This window comes from Oncorhynchus keta, chromosome 17, assembly GCF_023373465.1.
Source record: "Oncorhynchus keta strain PuntledgeMale-10-30-2019 chromosome 17, Oket_V2, whole genome shotgun sequence".
In the NCBI taxonomy this organism is placed as follows: Eukaryota; Metazoa; Chordata; class Actinopteri; order Salmoniformes; family Salmonidae; genus Oncorhynchus; species Oncorhynchus keta.
Window position 1 is genome coordinate 24,540,562 of NC_068437.1, and position 25,112 is coordinate 24,565,673.

At 40.6% G+C, this 25,112-nt stretch overlaps 1 protein-coding gene and 1 long non-coding RNA gene across 5 annotated transcripts; one reads left to right on the plus strand and one right to left on the minus strand.

Annotated features, from left to right (window-relative positions):
- Nucleotides 1-783: 783 nt before the first annotated feature.
- On the minus strand, nt 784-7,576 carry LOC118396678 (uncharacterized). 3 transcript variants are annotated; one of them, XR_004828244.2, is made up of 4 exons: nt 7,438-7,576; nt 5,101-5,312; nt 1,878-1,942; nt 784-1,559 (listed from the first exon to the last, which is right to left on the minus strand). It is a non-coding gene; the product is annotated as an uncharacterized LOC118396678 (long non-coding RNA). The 3 variants fall into 3 exon arrangements; XR_004828245.2 differs by having other exon boundaries at nt 1,878-2,123; XR_008066422.1 differs by having other exon boundaries at nt 1,878-2,123; nt 7,433-7,567.
- LOC118396677 (serine/threonine-protein kinase H1 homolog) lies at nt 7,469-23,014 on the plus strand. Of its 2 annotated transcripts, none has more exons than XM_052465743.1 (3): nt 7,469-7,858; nt 8,681-9,834; nt 15,160-15,263. In XM_052465743.1, the coding sequence occupies exons 2-3, from the start codon at nt 8,884-8,886 to the stop codon at nt 15,226-15,228; spliced, it is 1,020 nt and encodes a 339-aa protein (XP_052321703.1). In that variant the 5' UTR covers nt 7,469-7,858; nt 8,681-8,883; the 3' UTR covers nt 15,229-15,263. The 2 variants fall into 2 exon arrangements, with proteins under 2 accessions (XP_052321703.1, XP_035646913.1); XM_035791020.2 differs by lacking the exon at nt 15,160-15,263 and adding an exon at nt 16,824-23,014 and having other exon boundaries at nt 7,475-7,858.
- The last annotated feature ends 2,098 nt before the right edge of the window (nt 23,015-25,112 follow it).

Below are 25,112 nucleotides of genomic sequence, written 5' to 3' on the forward strand. Positions count from 1 at the left end.
AGCATTTGAATCTTAGTTATTATTTAATGATTCTGAATTGTTCTTGATATCTTAGTATAGATTAGCATGAGTCAATGTATGTAACTTATCCCACTGCATAATGTCCAGAGATTTGTCCATAGGGATTTATAGCAGTGTTTTTATGCTCGCCATAAAACACCAATCACAAGAGCCCATGAGGGGTTACACTGCATGCCCTATAGGATGCTATGTGTGTGGGTGCTCGTGCATGCGTGCTTGTGTTTGTGTGTGCGTGTGTGTGTGTAGCAAGTATAAAGCTGTGATTAATTTCTCTCTGTAATCATATTCTAATTTCCAACTGAGATGGGAATGGTCCCTGAAAGAGTCCCAGTGGAAATCATGCTAGGCAGCAGTGCGCTTGCAATTGCTCTGCACTCGGAGAAACAGTGATGAATAATCGATCAAACAGAGGGAGAGAGGTGTGTGTGGAGGAGGGATGATAGGAATGCACAGAGTCATATACACAATGTCTATGACATGGAAAATCCATTGCCTGTACACACTCATCTCGCTACACCCGCAATAACATCAGCTAAATATGTGTATACGACCAATACAATTTGATTTGATTAGATTTCTTCCTATGTGGCAATTTTTTTCTTCAAATCTGTACCTGACGAATATTGTGTTACTGTTATTGTGCTTGTTTATTTGGCTCACTGTATTATGATCTCTACATAAACAAAATTGGTCAGCTCTTTAGCAACGATTACAAAGTTGTTCATCTGAAAACTTTAATATTGACAATTCTACAGAGTAAATGTCCTTTAACACTCTGTACAGCGTATACACTCAGTGGGACACAAAATAACAGTTAGAGAGCATTATACCATACTTATATCTAGTATACATTTTTAACATGGTCACATAATAATGCCTGATAAGCTAGTGTTAGGAGGATATATTGTCATGAGTGTCGAAGGCATTATCACTTTTATATAACAGGTTACCAACATATTCAAATGATGATTGATATATTTCACATTTATTCATACTAATTCATCCTTCCACGAGATATACAACGTTGAATGCATGTACTTGGGGAAATTTGGATGATAGATGTTTTATGTTCAACAGCCTGTCTTCAGGGAAATTCGTTCTGCTTTAATAGGTTTAATATTTGTATAAAGAGAACTTCTCAAAAGATAAGGTACTTACAGAGAATGGCTTAGAAAGGGATTGTTCACTATATTACATAAAGGTTCAAGTAGCACTTTGCAAGCTAAGAACAATCTTTAAGTGTTTATGCTGGAACACAAAATGAGCAGTGGGTAGTGGAGAATAAGCTCCTGAAGTGGTAATCAATAAAATGCATAACAGGCATTCAATTCTTAACATTATTTATTGAAATTATGTTCAAATATACTACTGTTGTTTTAGTGTTCTGCCTTGGATCCCTCACAATTGCTGAGAGAGGGAAATGACAGGAATGAACTAAAACATTCACAGAGAATGGTTTCCATTCAATCTCAGTTCTGTGTCATTGATTGTTATGGAAGAGCAATCAGCCAAATAATGTTCCTCTGTTCTTCAGCCTGCTTTGCTCGGGAAGTCCCCAGTGCCATTGGACGGGACAGGGAATGAGATTGTCGAGCAGAAATAAAACCACAGAAACCACAATGAGTTTAGGGGATCTGACAAAAGTCAGTGTACCAAATCTACCAACTCTGATTTATTATGTTTGTAGTGCTGTCCATTTGCCAAGAGACAGATACACCGAGTAAGAATGATCATCAGGAGAATAATTCAGCGAGAGAGAAGCAGTCAGTAGAGCTTTTAATAGAGCTGCTTCCCTCTCCATGTTGATAAATAATTCACAGCAGTCAGCAAATTCGGATTTAACAGATGATATTTACCTTTTTGGAGTTTGATGAGGGAGGATATAGACAGACTTAGACAGGGGAGAATGTGGTGGACATTGCTATGCAGGAGAGAGAACATGAGTGTCAATACTTTTGAAGGGATTGAGCAAAGAACCTTTATTTATCAGGGGGACAGAAGAGCACTCAATCATAAATGTTTAACTGTTAACCTCCCATCTATTATGCAGGTCTCTGACCACATCTGCACTGCAGCACCAGGCCAAAAAGACAGCTGTTAACCTGAGGAAGAGCAAGGTAAAACCAGGTTAAACTATTGGGCACATGTGTGGTCTGGTAAATTTTTCTCTGTAGAGATAATGCCCTTATTAATTTCTAAACAGATGTAAAATGTTCCTTTTTTGAATAATTTAATAGAGTGGGTTTGGTCTGCTCTATATCAAATTAGCATATCCCCTGAGTCTCTTCCCTATTTCACACCTGGTAGGACTTTATTTAACTAATTATGTGACTTCTGAAGGTAATTGGTTGCACCATACCTTATTTAGGAGCTCCATGGCAAAGGGGGTGAATTCATATGCACACACCACTTTTCCGTTTGCAATTTTTTTGTAATTTTTTAAAACAAGTTATTTTTAATTTCACTTCACCAATTTGGACTATTTTGTGTATATCCATTACATGAAATCCAAATAAAAATCTATTTAAATTACAGGCTGTAATGCAATGAAATAGGAGGAATGCTAAGGGGGGTGACTACTTTTGCCAGGCACTGTAGGTGCTGCTGTAGGCCCTCCTTGGTTGGGGACAGAAGCAACAGATCATCAGCAAACAGTAGACATTGGATTTCAGATTCTTGCAGGGTTGAGGCCGGGTGCTGCAGACTGTTCTAGTGCCATCACCAATTTGTTGATATAAATGTTGAAGAGGGTGGGGCTCAAGCTGCATCCCTGTCTCATCCCACGACCGTGTGGAAAGAAATGTGTGTACTTTCTGTTGCCAATGTTAACCGCACACTTGTTTGTGTACATGGATTTTATAATGTTGTATGTTTTCCCCCCAACACCTCTTTCCATCAATTTGTATAACAAAACCTCATGCCAAATTGAGTCAAAAGCTTTTTTGAAATCAACAAAGCATGAAAAAACTTTGCCTTTGTTTTGTTTTGTTTGTTTGTCAGTAAGAGTATTCAGGGTAAATACATGGTTTGTCGTCTGTAATTTGGTAAAAAGCCAATTTGACATTTGCTCTGTACATTGTTTTCACTGAGGAAATGTATGAGTCCGATGTTAATGATGAAGCAGAGGATTTTCACATATCCCACTGTAGTTATTGAGGTCAAATTTGTCTCCACTTTCGTGGATTGGGTGGTCAGTCCATGGTTCCAAATGTTTGGGAAGATGCCAGAGCTGAGGATGATGTTAAATAGTTTAAGTATAGAAAATTGGAATTTGTTATCTGTATATTTTATAATTTCATTTCAGATACCATCGACACCACAGGCCCTTTTGTATTGGAGGGTTTGTATTTTGTCCTGTAGTTCATTCAATGTAATTAAAGAATCCTGTGGGTTCTGGTAGTCTTTAGTAGTTGATTCTAAAATGTGTATTTCATCATGTATATGTTGTTTGCTGTTAATTCTTTGTTATAGAGCCAAAAATATTGGAGAAGTGGTTTATCCATACATGTTTGTTTTGGATAGATAACTCTTTGTGTTGTTGTTTGTTTAGTGCGTTACGATTTTCCCAGAAGTGGTTTGATAATCATTACGCACACCTGGCTTTCATCATCAAGCACACCTGTTCTCCATTAACTCCCTTAGGTTCGTTCCCCAGGCAGTATTATTTTTGTTTGTTCATGTCTAGACACTACTCCTACGTAGTATCGTTTGTTGTTATATTAAACTTACCACCTGCTTCTCGACTCCCAGCGTCTACGTTACAGAATACTGCCTCAACAAATGGAAGCAGCAGGAAATCAAGACATCGCCCAGACGGTTGACAAACAGGGATAACTACTTTGTAAACACCACGACCAGCTGGCTCAACTGGGGACGGCCATGGAAGAGGTTCTTCAGTCTTCAACGTTTAAAACATGCCCGAGAGTCGTTGCCTTCCACTAGTGGAGGATACTCTTCCACCAGTTGACCCAGTGAGCCAGCACATTAATCCATTTAGCAGTTCGCCCTGGTCAGAGATGCCCGTTTGTCCCTCCCGCATAAATATGATGGATCCGCATCTAAATGCCATGGTTTCCCACTCCAGTGCTCCCTCTATTTTGCACACCAGATGGGAGCTCCCACCACTGATAGGACCTGATGGGACCCCCGCCTATGCAGTCAGAGCCCTACTGGACTCCCGACGTCGTGGTGGACCTGGTGGACTGGGAGGGTACGGCCCAGAGGAGTTGTGTTGCGGTGGACAACATTCTGGCTCCCAACATCATCAGTGATTTCCATCTTTGCTGCCCAGTCTGACCTACTCCTCGTTCTCAGGGCCGTCCCTCTGGCCAGCGTCGTCTTGCGTACTGTCACGTCTACTCCCGCTCCTCACCTCCAGCGTTCATGTCGCCGGTTTCCTAACCACCGGTCCTGGGAATTGTCATTACGCGCACCTGGCATTCATCATTATGCACACCTGCACTTCATCAAGCACATCTGTTCTCCATTACTTCCCCTTTTTCTGGCACTTCCTTAGGTTCCTTCCCCAGGCAGTATTGTTTCTGTTTGTTCATGTCTAGACGCTACTCCTACGTTGTATCATTCCATGTTCGTTGTTATATTAAACTTACCACCTGCTTCTCAACTCCCAGTGTCTACGTTACATGGGTAGGTTTCTCAATTTCTTTCTTAGGGTTTTACATTCTCTAAACCATTTTTCAATGCTGTTAATTTTCTTGGGTTGTCTGCTTGAAATGTTTAGATATGATAGGGAAGCTGAGAGGTCAAATGCTTTCCTACTGACAAGTTTCACTATTACAAAACCTTCACTATTACAGTGAAATGTTTTGTCCAGGATGTTGTCAAAAGGGGATTGAATTTGTTGCCTAATTGTTTTTTGTTGTAGTTTTCTACACTATTTTCCTTCCATCTATAACATTGCATAATATTATGCATTTCCTTTGGCTTTGATGCCTGATTGAGTATTGTTCCGTTCAAGCAGTCTGTGATCTGTTGGGGTGTCAGTGGGCTGACTGAATGCTCAGAGACTAAAGAAATGTATGGTACTACTGCCAAGGGATGAGCTGTAGGTGTACCTACCGTAAGAGCCCACTTGAAGCCTACCATTGACTGTGTACAGTGCTGCAGGAGTTGTAACCCACTTTTGTTGGTGGTTTTGTCATAGTTGTGGCATATTTGGGATAGAATGCTGTCACCTCCAGGAGTTTGTCCCCCTGTGTGCTGAGAGTGTCAGGTTCTGGCATTTATGTCGCCTCAGACAAGTACTTGTCCCTGGGCCTGGAAATGGTTCCCTATAGGATGGAGAAGCGGTCATCGTTAAAGGATTATATTTGAGGGGATATACAAAGATATACAATGCATTTGGAAAGTTTTCAGACCCCTTGACTTTTTCACATTTTGTTAAGTTACAGCATTTATTTTTAATCAATTTTAGATCGTTTTTCCCCCCCTCATCAAACTACACACAATACCCAATAATGACAAAGCAAAAACAAGTTTTTAGAAATTGTTGCAAAATTATTACAAATAACAAGTATTACGTTTCCATAATAATTCAGACCCTTCACTCAGTACTTTGTTGAAGAACCTTTGGCAGCGATTACAGCCTCAAGTCTCCTTAGGTTGACGCTACAAGCTTGGTGCTCCTGTATTCGGGGAGTTTCTCCCATTATTCTCTGCAGATCCTTTCAAGCTCTTTCAGGTTGGATGGGGAGCGTCACTGCACAGCTATTTTCAGGTCGTTCCAGAGATGTTCGATCAGGTTCAAGTCCGGGCTCTGGCTGGGCCACTCAAGGACATTCAGAGACTTGTTCTGAAGCCACTCCTGCATTGTCTTTGCTCTGTGTTTAGGGTCGTTTTCCTGTTGGGTCTGCTCTATATCAAATTAGCATACCCCTGAGTCTCTTCCCTGTTTCATACCTGGTAGTTTGGTGGATGGGACTACCAGCACTCTGTAACCTAGAGGGCAACCAGTGGATCCGTCTCCTCCAAACCATATCTTTTGTAGGTTTACAATGTCTGTATTTCCAATCTATTTGATGAAGTCTAGGTTCCTGCTCTTTAGTCCAAAGGCAGATGACCTCAGACTTTGTATTTTCCAGGGTGAAATAGGAAAATATTTGTGTTCCATAGTGTTTTCGCGTGGTTTAGGCTCAGACCATTACAGTAGGTGTGAGCAGAGCATGTTGAGCATCTGATACAGACCTCTTAGGTCGCAGGATGGGACTTGGGTGGGTGTATTAATGGGGGTTGGAGCTGTTGCTCTGCTCATTGCCTGTGTATATGTGCAGCTGTCATGTTGAGGTCCCCGCTGCAGGGGCGGGAGGCATGTCAGTGGCAATCATTTACAACTAATCCAACACAATTCATAACATTCATTGACCCTATAAAAACCATAGGCTTTTCATTGCCTTGCCCTGTTTGTTGGAATTGTTTATCTGAACATTCGAATTCAAAAGTCACCCATGTAGCCAGCTGAGCACAAGCTCAGCAAGAAGCGTGAAGTATGAAAAATGTGAATTTCCGCCCCAAAATGTCATAGGAATACAACAGATAAAGGGGTAGTTACCAAAATCATAAGAAAAAAGAAGAAAAACCATCTCTAATGAATACAGTACATCTGGAAAGACTCTGAAAACCATTAATCATACACAAACATATTCATGAGAACAAGAAATTATTCTCTTAAATCTAATCCAGGAGTTACCAAACATTTTAACTCGGGGGCCCCCTTCCAGCATAAGGGAACATCGTGGGTACGCTCTATTTCTATGGGCACAAGCGCTGTTCGTAACACAAACTGTTCACACCCTTCTTGTTTTGCAGGTTTAAAGCTTATTTCCTGGACTTCTACACATTTCACACCACTTTTCAAAAGTATGTTTCAAGCCGGACTGAGTTCCTTCAACAAACAAAAAAATGCACCCCCCACCCCTTGCGCCCCACAGTTTGGCAACCACTGGTCTAATCTATATCACATGCATATAGCGCCATCCTGTGGATCTGTATGGTAAAATTAAAAAGCAGAGTAACGTTTATTAGTTTACAATTGCCATTTATATGCCAAATCAAAATTGTAGCTAAGCTATGCTGGTTTTATAGAGCAACATTCTGAGGCTTAGGCTTTAGGTCTTTACACCAGATCACATTTCAAGTAGCCTACATTTGATATAGACCTTGCAGCATCAAGAGAAAACAAAATTCTGAAATACATATAATTACCCACATCAACACTTAATTGATTAGTCTAATAATTAAAAATAATTATGACAGAGGTTGTTAGCAGGACAATAACTTCAGGTAGGTCTGCCCTACATTGTAATTCAAGAGCGATTTCAACGTGTCATGTATTTTCCACTTTTGACAGCTGTTCTTGTAATATTTTAGATGAACAAAATATATGCGTTGGTACCGTACTTTTCTTCGGATCCAGGAAGTGACCTCACGACGTCCTCGATGATTTTCTGGGGAAGAAACAAGCCGACGAGGAGGTCGTTCCAACAAAGAAGTTTGCAGGAAAAAGGTGGTCCCACTCAAGAACACGGTTTTATGAAACGAACGACCGAGCGCTTCTATCTGTTTTTTTTGCCACGGTGTTGTTGCTTTACGCGCAAAATGAAGCCATCAACTTGTTGCAATTTACTTGAAACGTTATCAGAGCCATAAGGGAGTATGCAGTATGCCGTTTTATAATCTGGATTCAACTTCGGAAAAATCCGAACCAAAAAAACTGAGAAACAGCTGAGAGTGGGGTGAGGAGGAGGTTGGCTTTGGCAAGTTGTGGACTTCTGCCTTGTAACTCCCGCTGTCGTATGTTGCTAGCTAACTTTGATATAAGGTAAGATTTTACGTTGTTTTGATGCTTCAGAGTATATAATACGATTAAATCTACTCAAACAAGGTATAACGTTACATATATTTTTTACATATACGTATATATTTTCTGTAACATTCGATCAAGATAAATGGCTTGGAACTTCACTATCTTTATCTGGCAAATTGTTTCAAATCCCAACCATAAACATTCAAACAACTTTTAGGCCTATACTTTTAGTTCATGATATAGAGGAATGCTAGGCTACTATCGGCATTTAGGTTTGTTACAATCATCATGGCCGACAAAAGTCATTTTGCTGGTTACATCCACCAAATTATACACTGTGCAGTTTATTACAACATTGTATAATTTTGTAATTTGTGGATACATTATATATTTGATACATGGCGGCTGTTGCCAATACCGCTATTTTCCTCGTTTACAAGGTCAGCAGTATACGATGTATCCAGGCCTAAAGCGTAAATGGATATGGATCTGGGGGGTGGTTGGTGGGATGGGTGAACCGTTATTTAGCGGTATGTCAACACATGCTATTTTTTGATAGGTGATCTTGGTAGGCCCGATTCTAGAACGTTTACCAGACAGCCCAGTGTTGATTCTATTAACATAATTCTTGATTTTATTTTGTGTAGTCAACGGTTGTCAGTTTAGGTAGAACGTGATACATTGCCACAGCAAATAGGCCTAAATGCAATGTTTAGTCAAATCACTCAATGGCTCTAATCTTTCAGGATGCACATTTCTTTTTTTGCTGTTGAACTTGGTATTGGACAATGATTTATTTCAAATGTATAGTTGTTTACTCTGTATTCTTTCTTTCAGAATTGCCCCATTTCATCAGTCTACTACAGTGTGGTGAGGTCTGTTTTCTGAGTGGTCTGCCACAGTGATTGGTTCAGTGGGCCACTGCAGCATTTCCTCAAGAACATTGGCTGCCTCCTGTGGCTTGATGCTTTTCAGTGCTTGGATGTTGCGTGGGCGATGAGGATGTCCTGCTGGTCCCAGTGGGACAGGATTGTGATGTGATGGGGTGCAGGACGAGCAAGGTCCTCCCTGAGCCACCTGGAGATGTCCAGCTAGACTTGGTCAAAAAGGTGGATCCCCTCCAGACCGACATCTACAAACATTTTATCCGAGGCGACGGCAGTGGGAGTAAAATGAGAGGGGAGAAAACAGGCTCTCCCCCGCCTCAGGCAGCATTCTCAGCCGCCCAGGCACCCACAAATACAGGCCAACCAGAGGCCTCTGACCCACGCAGAAACAAGGTAGCCAAGTACAGAGCTAAGTTTGACCCACGGGTCACAGCCAAATATGACATTAAGGCGCTGATAGGCCGAGGTAGCTTCAGCCGGGTGGTGCGAGTGGAGCATAAGAGCACGCGGCAGCCCTACGCCATCAAGATGATAGAGACGCGCTACAGAGAGGGACGTGAGGTATGTGAGTCAGAGCTGTGTGTCCTGCGTCGTGTACGCCACACTAACATCATCCAGCTGATGGAGGTGTTTGAGACAGCTGAGAGAGTGTACATGGTGATGGAGCTGGCTACAGGGGGAGAGCTTTTTGACCGTATCATCGCCCGTGGCTCGTTCACAGAGCGTGATGCTACACGTGTCCTACAGATGGTACTGGATGGGGTCAAGTATCTACATACACTTGGCATCACCCACCGTGACCTCAAGCCTGAGAACCTGCTCTACTATCACCCCGGTGCAGACTCTAAGATTATGGTCACTGACTTTGGGCTGGCCAGCACTCGTAAGAAGGGTGATGAGTGCTTGATGAAGACTACTTGTGGGACACCAGAGTACATTGCCCCAGAGATCCTGGTACGAAAGCCATACACTAATGCTGTGGATATGTGGGCTCTAGGGGTCATCTCCTACATTCTGCTGAGTGGAACCATGCCCTTTGAGGATGACAACCGCATGCGCCTCTACCGTCAGATCCTCAAGGGGAAGTACAGCTTTTCTGGGGAGGTAAGCACCTATGACGTTACACCCTCTTCGTCCATTTCTTTTCTGTTTCTTACTAATTTGTTGTCCTCTCTACTTCTCAATACTTCTACAATCCCCTATCGAGCAGTCCTCCTTTGACGTGTTGATAACGTTATATGATATACCAGACAGTACATACACTGACACACACCACATATTAGTGAGTGGTGAAGAGGGTACCAATACCAGTCGATGTACTGGTACATACATGGCCATTAGAAGGTATTCACACCCTGGCTGTGATAGGAGAAAATTGAGGATGGATCAACATTGTAGTTACTCCCCAATACATACTTAATTGACTGAGTGAAAAGGAAGCCTGTACAAAATAAAACATATATACATACTTAATTGACTGAGTGAAAAGGAAGCCTGTACAAAATAAAACATATATACATACTTAATTGACTGAGTGAAAAGGAAGCCTGTACAAAATAAAACATATATACATACTTAATTGACTGAGTGAAAAGGAAGCCTGTACAAAATAAAACATATATACATACTTAATTGACTGAGTGAAAAGGAAGCCTGTACACAATAAAACATATATACATACTTAATTGACTGAGTGAAAAGGAAGCCTGTACAAAATAAAACATATTTCAAAATATGCATCCTGTTTGCAATAAGGCACTAAAGTGAAACTGCAAAAAAATGTGGCAAAGAAATGAACTTTGCCCCCAACATAACGCTTTGCATTCAGGACAAACAACACATCACTGAGTACCACTCTTCATATTTTCAAGCATGGTGGTGGCTGCATCATGTTATGGGTATGCTTGTCATCTGCAAGGACTAGGGAGTTTTTTGTAGGATAAGAAGAAACAGAATAGAGCTAAGCACAGGCAAAATCCTAGAGGAAAACCTGGTTTAGTCTGCTTTCCAACAGACACTGGGAGACAAATTCACCTTTCAGCAGGACAATAACCTAAAACACAAGGCCAAATATACGCTGGAGTTGCTTACCAAGACAACATTGATTGTTCCTGGGGGCCTAGTTAAAGTTTTGGCTTGAAAATCTATGGCAAAACATGAAAATAGCTGTCTAGCAATGATCAACATCCAACTGGACAGAGCTTGAATCATTTAAAAAAATTGTGCAAATGGAAATGTACAATCCAGGTATGCAAAGCTCTTAGAGACATATTACTCAGACTCATAGCTATAATCACAATCGCCATGCTCAGGGGTGTGAATACTTACAGTACAAGTCAAAAGTTTGGACACGCCTACTCATTCAAGGGTTTATCTTTATTTGTACTATTTTCTGCATTGTAGAATAATAGTGCAGATATCAAAACTATGAAATAACACATTTGGAATCATGTAGTAACCAAAAAAATTGTTAAACAAATGACAATATATGAAATTCTTCGAAGTAGTCACCCTTTGCCTTGATGATGGCTTTGCACACTCTTGGCATTCTCTCAACCAGTTTCATGTGGATTGCTTTTCCAACAGTCTTGAAGGAGTTCCCACATATGCTGAGCACTTGTTGGCTGCTTTTCCCTCACTGCGGTTCAACTCATCCCAAACCATCTCAATTGGGTTGAGGTCAGGTGATTGTGGAGGCCAGGTCATCTAATGCAGCACTCCATCCCTCTCCTTATTGGTCAAATAGCCCTTACACGCCATCACACCTCCTCCGTGCTTCATGGTGGGAACCACACATACAGATATCATCCGTTCACCTACTCTGCGTCTCAAAGACACGGCGGTTGGAACCAAAAATCTCAAATTTGAACTCATCAGACCAAAGAACAGATTTCCACCGGTCTAATATCCATTGCTCGTGTTTCTTGGCCCAAGCAGGTCTCTTCTTCTTCTTGTGTCCTTTTAGTTGTGGTTTCTTTGCAGAAATTCGACCATGAAGGCCTGATTCACGCACCCTCCTCTGAACAGTTCATGTTGAGATGTGTATGTTTCTTGAACTCTGTGAAGCATTTATTTGGGCTGCAATCTGAGGTGCAGTTGGGATCGTTCGGGACGCTAGCGTCCCACCTTGCCAACAGCCAGTGAAATTGCAGGGCGCCAAATTCAAGACGACAGAAATCTCATAATTAAAATTCCTCAACCATACAAGTATTTTACACCATTTTAAAGATACACTTCTCGTTAATCCAACTACAGTGTCCGATTTCAAAAAGGCTTTTCGGCGAAAGCAGAACATATCAGGTCAGCAACTAGTCACAGAAAGCATTCAGCCATTTTCCAACCAAAGAGAGGTACAATTAATCACTAACCTTTGACGATCTTCATCAGATGACACTCCCAGGACTCGATGTTACACAATACATGTATGTTTTGTTTGATCAAGTTCATATTTATATCCAAAAACCTCAGTTCACATTGGTGCCATGTTCAGAAATGCCTCCAAAACATCCGGCGAAATTGCAGAGAGCCACATCAAATAACAGAAATACTCATCATAAACTTTGATGAAAGATACATGTTTTACATAGAATTAAAGATAAACTTGTTCTTAATGCAACCGCTGTGTCAGATTTTAAAAAAGCTTTACGGCAAAAGCACAATATTCAATAATCTGAGAACAGCGTTCAGCCACATATGCAAGCCATACAGTTACCTGCCAAATTGTGGAGTTAACAAAAGTCATAAATAGCATTATAAATCTTCACTTACCTTTGCTGATCTTCGTCGGAATGCACTCCCAGGACTCCCACTTCCACAAGAACTGTTCGTTTTGTTCGATTACATCCATATTTATGACCAAATACCTGTTTTTGTTTGTGCGTTTAGTTCACTATTCCAAAGGCACAATGCTCAAGCGCAAAATCCAGACAGTCAAAAGAGTTCCATTACAGTTTGTAGAAACATGTCAAACGATGTTTACAATCTATCCTTAGTCTTTTTATAATAAATCTTCAATAATCTTCCAACCGGACAATAGCGTATTCATTACAGAGGAAAAAGAAGGCACGGCGTGCCCGTGTGACCGCACAGTAAACAACTGATTGGCCTCAGCCTAGTCCACTTGAAACAGCTCTTATTCGACCACCTTCCACAATAGAAGCATCAAACAACTTTCTAACGACTGTTGACATCTGCTGGAAGCCTTGGGAAGTGCAATCTGGCCCCATAGACACAGCATATTGGATAGGCAGTCACTTAAATGAAACTACAAACGTCAGATGTCCCACTTCCTGGTTGGATTTGTCTCAGGTTTTTGCCTGCCATATGAGTTATATTATACTCACAAACCTCATTCAAACAGTTTTTAGAAACATCAGTGTGTTTCTATCCAATACTACTAATAATATGCATATATTAGCATCTTTACTTTGGGCACCTTATTCATCCAAGCTACTCAATACTGCCCCCTCTGTCACCACGAAGTTAACTCTAATGAACTTATCTTCTGTAGCAGAGGTAACTCTGGGTCTTCCTTTCATGTCACGGTCCTCATGAGAGCCAGTTTCATCATAGCCCTTGATGGTTTTTGCGACTGCACTTGAAGAAACTTTCAAAGTTCTTGATTTTCCTCATTGTATGACCTTCATGTTTTAAAGTAACAATGGACTGTCGTTTCTCTTTGATTATTTGAGCTGTTCTTGCCATAATATGGACTTAGCCCTATTTGGTAAGACCATATTCTGTAAACCACCCCTACCATGTCACAACAACTGATTGACTCAAACGCATTAATTTGGGATCTCAAATATAAAATATATTTTCGTTTAACACTTTTTTTGGTTACTAAATGATTCCAAATGTGTTATTTCATAGTTTTGATGTCTTCATTATTCTACAATGTAGAAAATAGTAAAAATAAAGTAATTCACTGGTAATGAGTAGGCGTGTCAACTTTTAGCTGGTACTGTATGTAAATGAGATCTCTATTTAATTTTCAGTAAATTTACAAACATTTCTAAAAACATGTTTTCAATTTGCCATTATGAGTTCTGTTTGTAGATTGGCAAGAATAAAATATATTTAAACCATTTGAATTCAGGCAGTAATGCAACAAAATTTGGAATAAGTCAAGGAGTATGATTACTTTCTGAAGGCACTAGATTTTAAAACAAATATTTGAGTAGATTGTTTTGGAGTAGTGGACATTATGGTAATTATCATAAAAGCCTTTAGCATCATGTCGGTTTGGGGATGTAGCATCTTTGAGCTGTATATGTGTCATGTATATTAAGCTCATATGAGATTTATCTGTGGGTCTAAAAATATGTATATTGGATGTCTGCTGGGAGATTGGAAATGCAGCAGTTTACAGTTCAGGAGGTGTAAGATCTAGGGCTGTGGGGGTAATGACATTTTCTTAGCTGGTTGTCATGCAAAAGACTGCCGGTCTTCTGGTAATTAACAAACCTGTTTAGCATCTCCAGGCCCCCACGCATACAAGCTGCTGATGTGAGCCTTTAGAACATCTACATTTAAAAAAAAAAAGTAGAATAAATCAATTGAATATACACCATCACAATAAATCTATTTATTTTAGTCTGGTCTAAAGAAACATGATATGACAAAAATGTATTTCAGAAGAACATTTTTCCTAATGTATGTTATCTGGCTATGTGCCATGCTGTAGGCTACTTCATTTTGCAGACAATATATGCTTTAAGTCCCACACCATTATAGTAAGAAGTATATAACTTAGCTAAATAAAATAGATGGGATATTTTTCCCATTCCGGAGCGAGTGCGCTATGAAGTGACTGTTGAGTGTAAAAGTGGTCATTTGAAACGGGTCCTATATGTTAACTCTAAATCTGTTTGGCAACTTTAGTTGTGAATGGTACAAACGTACAATGTCTTTATAAATCAAAATATATGGGCTGCATGATGCGGCTATTGATTTGAGAAAGTAAAAAAAAAAAAACTCACTCTGTTCCTTGCTTCAGGCTGCACACGCTAATCTCATCAAGTGATCGATCATATTTTTTCACCTATCAGACTATTCTCAATTTAATCTCTCTTTACTAATATGTAAAATTTCTTTCAATTTATAATGGTCCATTATCAAATGGGCAGGGGAAAAAAGATGTCTGTATGCACTCGAATAGTGAATGGAGGCCACTTACCCGCGGGTTAGTTTTTCACTGATGCCGGGGTAAGCTACTCGATTATTTCACTCCACACATTAACAACTATTTGAGGAGCATGCAACCTCTCACTACGTGAAAGGTGACATTCTTCCCAAACTCTCTATACCATGAGCTCTACAACCCTGTTCCTGCAACTACCTGATGCTTAATTTGGGAAACCATGTGAAGTCTGTACGGGCACATCAATAGTAACATGTTTTCACAACGAAACATTTAACTGTTGACAGCCCCTCTCACTGCATGCTCGAGAAAGGGATGAAGGAGAGAGGGGAGGAGATGGAAACGCACCGTGGTGAGAGATTCTGTAGCTAAAGGTAATGTCAGCCTATTAATTATAGAAATGTAAAAGCAATCCCTATTAATAAGCTATTCAAAATCAAGTACAAATTCACTAATTGGACACCAATTGTAATTATGTACCAAAGACATCTTATTTTTTTTGTTTTTTTTCCTGCAATGTATAATATGCACTAGGCTCTGCATTGTATAGACAATCATTATTTTAAATTCAGTTTTTTGGGGGTTGTTTGGGCTCATATATAGACCTATGCATAAGCTCTAATATGCGTAAGCTCTAATATGCATATTCATACGCTGTAATATGCATATGGGTGTTTTTTAATTAATCCTCACCTTAAAGTGTTGTGTTGGGCATTGAAACATCCACAAAGATCATGTTTTCTACTGTTTCAACCAATTGTTGAACTTTCTTCAATTGATCAGTCACAGTTAGGTAAGTTTTAAAACCACATACTGTTTTGATGATAAGTGTTTGATGTCATTTTTGATTGAGTTTGCATTGACGTCATACTGGTTAGAGGGACAGGCCATTAGCTTCCTGATGATTGTTAGTGAGTTGAGTACTACCAACGCATGTCCAGAGTGCATAGAGGGAGATTACCGTGACTCAACGGTCACTTGGAATACGACTGGTCGTGACTTGTGTAGCAGTAATATGGTCACTGCAACAGCCCTAGTAACATCTGACTGGGGTAGAAACAAGTGTACAGTAGGGCACTTATTGACTCCGCTGTAGTAAAGAAAGATTCTCCTCACAGTTGGAAAGCTACCCAATCATGCCAAAAGAGTTGAACACCTGAATCCCAGCAGAGAATCAAAACCAAAGTTACACTTCTTTTAGTATAAAAAAAATAATTCTGGATGCATTGCAGACAGTTGCTTATGTGTTAGGTTTCATTTTAATAAAAAACATGTGTCTGTGTTTCTCGACTGGGCGTAATGCTCATGTCATCTCTGAACTTACAACACGACCCCCCTACGTGACTTTGTGACGTAGCTTAAGGCTGGAGTTCCTGGAAGCAACCACAGTATGCTTAATGTGTGCGTGTGTTGGGGCCTTTCTTATACTCTGAATCAGACAGGCTCAGCTTCTCAGTGGAGGTAACATACATGGTTGTAGCTATTCTTCCTTCATAAAGGCCTAATGTTTATGCTGTAGTCTGAGGGCAAATCACCCCCTGTCCTTTATCATTGGACAGCACTTTGAACGAGCGAAAGACATGCCTGGCCATGTCTTTTTCCTTGGATCCTAGGGTTCAGAAATTGTACTCAATATCTTGTTGCCCTATGTTACACTACAAAAAAAGAATCGGCCTTTAAGTTCACATTGTGAAGTTACTACTGTGCTATTAACATGTAGCCTGTAGGTTTAGAGCCTTACAGTACAGCAATAGTAAACTGTAGCTGCTTTACACTCTGCTGCTCCCTTGTGTGCACTGTTCATTATGGCCATGCCCCCAAATTGACCTGTTATCAACCAGTGTGCTAGAGAAATTGACCCTCTGCTAATTAATTACTTTGATTCGACCCCCCCCCAGTGCAGTTTGTGCAGTTTCTCAACATTTAAACCTCTTTCTTTCTCCCTGCTCAGCCATGGCCCAGTGTGTCCAACCTGGCAAAGGACTTCATCGACCGTGTGCTGACTGTTGACTCCAGTGAGAGGTTAACAGCAGGCCAGGCTCTGAAGCACCCCTGGATCGTCAGCATGGCTGCATCATCCTCCATGAAGAACCTGCAGCGCTCTATCTCCCAAAACCTCCTGAAGAGGGCCTCATCACGCTGCCACAGCACCAAGTCTGCCCAGTCCACACGCTCCAGCCGCTCCACCAAGTCCAACAAGGCTCGTCGTGCTCGGGAGAAAGAGCTGCGTGAGCTCAACCGCCGCTACCAACAACAATACAATGGCTGAGTAATAGTTATGTGGGTTGCAATGTTGAAACTCATAATGTTGTGTGTCTCATTGAGACCACAAGCAGGGACTTACCAGCAGCTGCCTGGAACAGTAATTCAGCTCCTAGGCCATAGTGCCACTGGGGCAGCAAGAAAAACATCCTAATATTTCACCCTTTTTTCCTAGATTCCTATTCCCTAATGTTTCTTTCCTGTCCTTGTGTGTCTCACATTTTATTTATTGTTGATTATATTGTTTCTGTGGAAATGGTCACTTGAAGCTGCCCATCTAAACGGATCTGTTGAGCAACATTCTAGGAATTAAGTTTTAGGAAGGGGTGTTAAAATGCTGTTCCTGCACTCGTTCTTGATTATTTGCTGTGAATTCATTGTACAAGAACAGTGGGTCACTTGCTTTGGTGGAGATACACTACATGACCAAAAGTATGTGGACATCTGCTCGTCGAACATCTCATTCTAAAATCATGGGCATTAATATGGAGTTGGTCCCCCTTTTCGGCTATAAACCCTCTTCTGGGTAGGCTTTCCACTAGATCCATTCAGCTACAAGGGCATTAGTGAGGTACGGTCGGCGTTCCAATTAATCTAAAAGGTGTTCGATGGGGTTGAGGTCAGGACTTTGTGCGGGCCAGTCAAATTCTTCCACACCGATCTCTACAAACCATTTCTGTATGCGCCTCGCTTTGTGCACGGGGGCATTGTCATGCTGAAACAGGAAAGGGCCTTCCCCAAACTGTTGTCACAAAGTTGGAGGCACTGAATCGTCTAGAATGGCATTGTATGCTGTAGCGTTAAGATTTCCCTTCACTGGAACTAAGAGGCCTAGCCCGAACCATGAAAAACATCCCAGACCATTATTTCTCCCCCACCAAACTTTACAGTTGGCACTATGCATTGGGGCAGCTAGTGTTCTCCTGGCATCCACCAAACCCAGATTTGTCCGTTAGACTGCAAGATGGTGAAGCGTGATTCATCACTCCAGAGAATGTGGTTCCACTGCTCCAGGGTCCAATTGCGGCGAGCTTTACACCACTCCAGCCAACGCTTGGCATTGTGCATGATGATCTTAGGCTTGTGCGGCTGCTCGGCCATGGAAACCCATTTCATGAAGCTCCTGACTAACAGTTCTTGTGCTGACGTTGCTTCCAGAGGTAGTTTGGAACTCTAGTGAGTGTTGCAACTGAGGACGGACAATTTTTACGCACTATGCGGTCCCGTTCTGTAAGCTTGTGTGGCCTACCACTTTGCAGCTGAGCCGTTGTTGCTTCTAGAAGTTTTCACTTCACAATAGCAGCACTTACAGTTGACTGGGGCAGCTCTAGCAGAGCAGAAATTTGATGTACTGACTTGTTGGAAAGGTGGCATCTTATGACCGTGCCACATTGAAAGTAATTTAGCGCTTCAGTACGGGCCATTCTACTCCCAATGTTTGTGTATGGTGTGCTTGATTTTATACACCTGTCAACAATGGGTGTGGCTGAATCCACTAATTTGAAGGGACGTCCACATACTTCTGGTCATGTAGTGAATATATCCTGAGATACGGAATATTTTTTTTAATACTTTGTGCTAAAACACAAATATGTCAGAAGCAAGGTTTCCATCCAATTGACTACAGATTTTCTTGTGAATATTAAAAAAATAAGAAGAATTAAAACCCACCAGAGATGTGTTTCTGGGAAATTAACTTGTTGCGGATGAAAGGCTTTGCTTGATGATGTCGTGTACATAAAAATAACTTTTGAGGTTAAATTCCCAAATAAAAAAATAAGTTAAATGGGTTTCCATCGCATTTTCAACTCGGATTGTTTTGCCACAAAAAAATTGCGTTATATAGCGGATGTGCCCACTCTGGTACTGACCCTGGCGCTCTAGCCAACAGCTCTCAGATACAGTGCAGGTAAAGCCTACATGATGAGATTATTATGGCCATCATATCACCAGAATAAGACCCTCAATATTTATTGGATAGGAGATTCAAGCTCATCACCTTGCACTTTCACCACCCTGTGAAGTTCATAATTGATTTCATCTGTAGCATAATAAACTGCATGGTTTCCCGAGTTGTAGTGGGAGGACCATACATGTCATCACTTGATTCCAAGTTTACTTCGATATGATGGTTATTCTATCACTATTTGCGCATAAAAGCATTTCCACTTACATTTCTCTGATAATTAATTTTACTGACACAAAAATATCCCACCTTTTGTAGCATATATTGTTTGTTTCCATCAGGCCAGTCGTGACTTTAAAAAAAAAGCAGGTTGGATGGAAACCTCGTTAATGAAGGCCAAAATAAACATTTATTTATTTAATTTTGGTTTAGAAGTCTAGTATATCCAATATTATTGTATTCTGACCAGTTGCTTTCATGATTTGAAAATTAAGTATTTTTCTAACCAGGATTCAGATTTTATAACCTGTTAATGTCGGAGTTGTTTCTATTCATTTTGGGATTATTTTTTAACTGTGATCTTGAAAGACTATGGGAGGTTGACTGGAAACTCTAAATAAGGAAAGATGAGCCAGCGCTTTTGCATAGTTGTCAGTGGGGACTGGGGGCTTATTCGGATCGAGGCCTGTCCTGTCTCTGCACTTTCCTGGTCCTGCTACACAGTCTGAGATGGACAGCCCTGTTGTAATGAAGGATACACGTCAATGGATGTGTAATTTAACAAATTGATGGAGAATCGATCCAATAGATCGCTAACTGATGGAGAAAACTGGTTGATGGCTCAGTATTAATTTAGTTTGGTATATCAAATGTCTTTCCAATTTGTTCTGATTAGTTTAGACATGTCATGTTTTTATTGTATTTTTTCCCATAATTGTCATTGACCAAACCGTATAGTTAGTAGGTTGACAACATTTGTAATATTGTGGATGCTTTGCCAGTCAGAGCTCAGACCGCTATTGGGAGAGACCAATTTAAATCTGGCACTTGTTCTCTATTGTCAAGTCTTTTAAAAATCAAGAAAATTGCCATAAAATATGCTTAAAAACAAATCTGGAGTGTTGTGATGACATATTTTACATTATTCTTTCAAATAATTATCTTCAATACTTCCACGTTTTATTTTTAGCGTACTTTGTCTTTGCCTGTGAATGCACTTATTTTAATTATATTCGAGGGCTGGATCAAGAACCTGATCACATTTAACTGATTGTTTCAGTTTCTAGCACTTCATTTTGAGGGGTCATTCAAGTGTTTTGAAGGGCTTCAAAAGCAATTGTGTGTTTAAAAAAATAAAAATAAAATAATAATAATTATACCTCTTAGTTATTGTGTTGACAGGATGTAGGTTTTATGTCTTCATTAAAACTGCTCTTGTTAGATACTTTTGTGTTTACCTTTTTGTACTCCCCAACCAGAACAACCATTATAAACAATTGGTATGATGTGGTCATGTACTTTTAAGTAATTTGTAGTGAGAAGCGCTGGTATTTTGAGGTACATTTTTTTTAAGATACTGGAAATTCAACAGAGCCGTATCAGCTGATCTCAGTCTCTCTTTTGGAATTTCTATAATGTTACATTATGCTCTATCTACACTGTCGGTCCTACTGCTGTTATTTGTTTTGTAAGTCGTTGCACACAGTCAAGTGCAGTGGTGTCCCCCCTCTCCACATAGTTCACGTGGTCACCTGTTGACGTAATGGTAACTCAATTTTAATAGCATCTCTTTGTCACATGAAGTGCCTGACATTTGTATTGTTGTCATTTATGTGCATGTTTCTGTAAGTAGACACTTTTTGTTCAACTCTGTGTGTCATGCAGCATACAGTGCATTTGGAAAGTTCAGACCCCTTGACTTTACAGCCTTTTTCTAAAATGGATTATATACATTTCTTTCCTCATCACAATACCCTATAATGACAAAGTGAAAAGTTTTTAATTTTATTTTTGTTTGCAAATGTATGAAAAGTAAAAAACAGATTTACTTATGAAAATAAGTTTTCAGAACCTTGAAGTTGAGCTCAGGAGCATTCTTTTTTCATTCATCATCCTTGATGTTTCTACAACTTGATTAGAGTCCATCTGTGGTAAATTCAATTGATTAGACATGATTTGCAAAGGCACACACCTGTCTGCATAAGGTCCCACAATTAACAGTGCATGTCAGAGCAAAAACCAAGCCCTGAGATCGAAGGAATTATCCGTAGAGCTCCGAGACAGGATTGTGTCAAGGCGTAGATCTGGGGAAGGGTACCAAAAAATGTCTGCAGCATTGAAGGTCCCCAAGAACATAGTGGCCTCCATCATTCTTAAATTGAAGAAGTTTGGAACCACCAAGACTCTTCCTAGAGCTGGCCACCTGGCAAAACGGAGAAATATGGTGAGAAGGGCCTTGGTCGGGGAGGTGACCAAGAACCTGATGATCACTCTGACAGAGCTCCAGAGTTCCTCTGTGGAGATGGGAAAACCTTCCAGAAGGACAAACCATATCTGCAGCACTCCACCAATCAGGCCTTTATGGTAGAGTGGCCAGACAGAAGCCACTCCTCAGTAAAAGGCACATGACAGCCTGCTTGGAGTTTGCCAAAAGGCACCTAAAGGATTCTCAAACCATGAGGAACAAGATTCTCTGGTCTGATGAAACCAAGATGGAACTCTTTGGCCTGAATACAAAGCGTCAAGTCTGGAGGAAACCTGGCACCATCCCTACAGTGAAGCATGGTGGCAGCATCATGCTGTGGAGATGTTTTTCAGCGGCAGACTAGTCAGGATTGAGGGAAAGATGAACGGCGCAAAGGACAGAGGGATCCTTGATGAAAACCTGTTCCAGAGTGCTCAGGATCTCATACTGGGGCTAAGGTTAACCTTCCAAACAGGACAACGACCCTAAGCATACAGCCAAGACAACGCAAGATTCGGAACAAGTCTCTGAATGTCCTTGAGTGGCCCAGCCAGAGCCCGGACTTGAACCCGATTGAACATCTTTGTAGAGACCTGAAAATAGCTGTGCAGCAATGTTCCCCATCCAACCTAACAGGGCTCTGCAGATAAGAATTCGAGAAACTCTCCAAATACAAGTGTGCCAATTGTGTAGCGTCATACTCAAGGCTGTAATTGCTGGTGCTTCAACAAAATAACGGGTCTGAATAGTTATGTAAATGTGATATTTCTGTTTTGCTAACATTTAAAAATATATATATTTTAAAAGTTTGGCTTTGTCATTATGGGGTACTGTGTGTAGATGAAGAAAAAACAATTTAATCCATTTTAGAATAAGGCTGTAATGTAACAAAATGTGAAAAAAGTCTAGGGGTCTGAATACTTTCCGAATGCACTGTACATGTATCTGTAACATGCATTTCCACCCCACAGAACTAATAATGCCATGGTTTCAGTCACTTGTTGATTTGGTTTTTGGAACACCACTGTCTTACATTTATTTAAAAAAAAAGGTTTGGTTTTAATGCACATTTGAGATTCTAAATTCCCTCTACATCACAAAAACACAATTGCTGAACCAAAAGAGAAATAAATAAAAAAACATGTTGAAATGAAGCAAAGGTTTAAAAATAAAACACATAGTTGTAAAGTGTGCAATGTGTGCCAGGTCAATGAAAAAGTAAATAGTATTTGCAAGCGATTTTGCAGAATGTGAACATTTTCCTAAAGCGTTTCCTTTCACATTTTCTATATGTACTATACATGTATAAATGTTGTTGACCGTTTTCTGAAGTAGCCAATTCAACACTGTCTTCTGAGTACAATTGTTTTTATGATTTTGAATATTCTTGTTCATGTGTGTGTTTAAATGAGTGATAACAACATATTGATTATTCTACATTAACTAATGGTGAACTGGTTCAAAGAGTCATGTTTTATGCAAATGTGCCAAATAAACTCAAACCTGACTACCTTTTTTAATAGTAATTTAAATCAGTTTTCAGCAATGATCAGTCTTCGTGATAGTTTCTTGCAACAATCTAAGCAAGTATCAGCCATATGTTCATACCAAAGTGAAGAAACGCACCCTTATTCACACCAAATGTGTCTCATGCTTTGTCAGATTTCACAGTGTTTTCATCGATTCGGCATCATTGTAGTCTCCCATGTGTGAGCCCTATATATTTCTTTTTTTGGCAGTCCTAGTAAAACATTCCACAAATATGACTAAAAGGGGTTTGCTGCAATGTAAGATTGATGGTGATCTATCATGTTTCATCATAGGTAGGTATTATGTGGCTAATTAAATTAGCTAAGAAGTTTAAAGACTTTACAACAAGGAGCAGCATTGCTATTACTGGCTGATTTCAGATTGGGTAACCCTAAGAAATCCTCCACTCCATCATGTCAACACTATGGCTCGAACGATCAATGCATTTAAAAATCCAAGCCTCTGAAATTGTGCTTTTATCTCGTTTACCAGTTGATGTGTGCAATGTGTTTACTTAATAGACTAGTGTTGATGACTAGTTTAAATGTAGCCAATAAATAATTTGGTGGTCCCGGGTGGCAGGTAGCCTAGTGGTTAGAGCGTCGGGCCAGTAACCATAAAGGTTGCTACATCGAATCCCCTAGCTGACAAGGTAAAAATCTGTTGTTCTGCCCCTGAACAAGGCAGTTAACCCACTGTTCCTAGGCTGTCATTGAAAATAAGAATTTGTTCTTAACTGACGTTACTAGTTAAATAAATGCTGAAGGCAAAGATTCCCAGTGTATGTGATGCTCGGCATTTGATGCAACGCAGACAGGGTGGCTGGAGTAGGGGAACAGAAGAGTCATTGTCTGTTCTTTTGAGTTTTGAAGCTGAGTCTTTGCCTGATAAAGTGAATTTAGGATATATAATTTATCCTGTACGAGCGTATGTGCCGAATACGTTAAGATGTTACAGGTGTCAAGCTTATGGGCATGTGGCAGCAGTGTGTAGGAGGGAGGGTCCAAGGTGTGAGAAATGTGCAAAAGGGCATGAGACAAAGGAATGTGTAGAATTGGGGAAGTACTGGAATGTGTTAATTGTAGGGGTGCCCATAGAGCTGGGGATCAGAAATGTCCCATGTGAGAGAGGCAGGTTGAGGTTTCCAGGGTTAGAGTAGAGCAGAAGTTGTCATATGCAGAGGCAATTAAGAAAGTAGAGGAAGATGGGTTAAAGGGGAGGAGTGGTGAGAGTAGTAGAGGTATACCAGTACAGAGGGAGGAGTGGTGAGAGTAGTAGAGGTATACCAGTACAGAGGGAGGAGTGGTGAGAGTAGTAGAGGTATACCAGTACAGAGGGAGGAGTGGTGAGAGTAGTAGAGGTATACCAGTACAGATGGAGGAGTGGTGAGAGTAGTAGAGGTATACCAGTACAGAGGGAGGAGTGGTGAGAGTAGTAGAGGTATACCAGTACAGAGGGAGGAGTGGTGAGAGTAGTAGAGGTATACCAGTACAGAGGGAGGAGTGGGGAGAGTAGTAGAGGTATACCAGTACAGAGGGAGGAGTGGGGAGAGTAGTAGAGGTATACCAGTACAGAGGGAGGAGTGGTGAGAGTAGTAGAGGTATACCAGTACAGATGGAGGAGTGGTGAGAGTAGTAGAGATATACCAGTACAGAGGGAGGAGTGGTGAGAGTAGTAGAGGTATACCAGTACAGAGGGAGGAGTGGTGAGAGTAGTAGAGGTATACCAGTACAGAGGGAGGAGTGGGGAGAGTAGTAGAGGTATACCAGTACAGAGGGAGAGGCCAAAAAGTTAAATAATTTTCAGTAAGATTGATATTTTAGCATTTATAGCAATGTTTTTAATGGTACTGCAGGGATGGATCGGAAGTCTCAGGAAATGTAGGTTGTGGTGGCAGATGCAGAGATGTATTTGGGTGTGCAGGACTTGACAGCAGGAGAGTTACAGGATGTGTTGAGTGGTGATGTCCAATCCCTTTAGGGTGATGGCATGAGGTAGGAATAAATGCATTTAATTAGTGGAGTAGGGGGGTGTTCATTTATTTGATATAGTTTTGAAATTAGTGAGTATAGTATTAG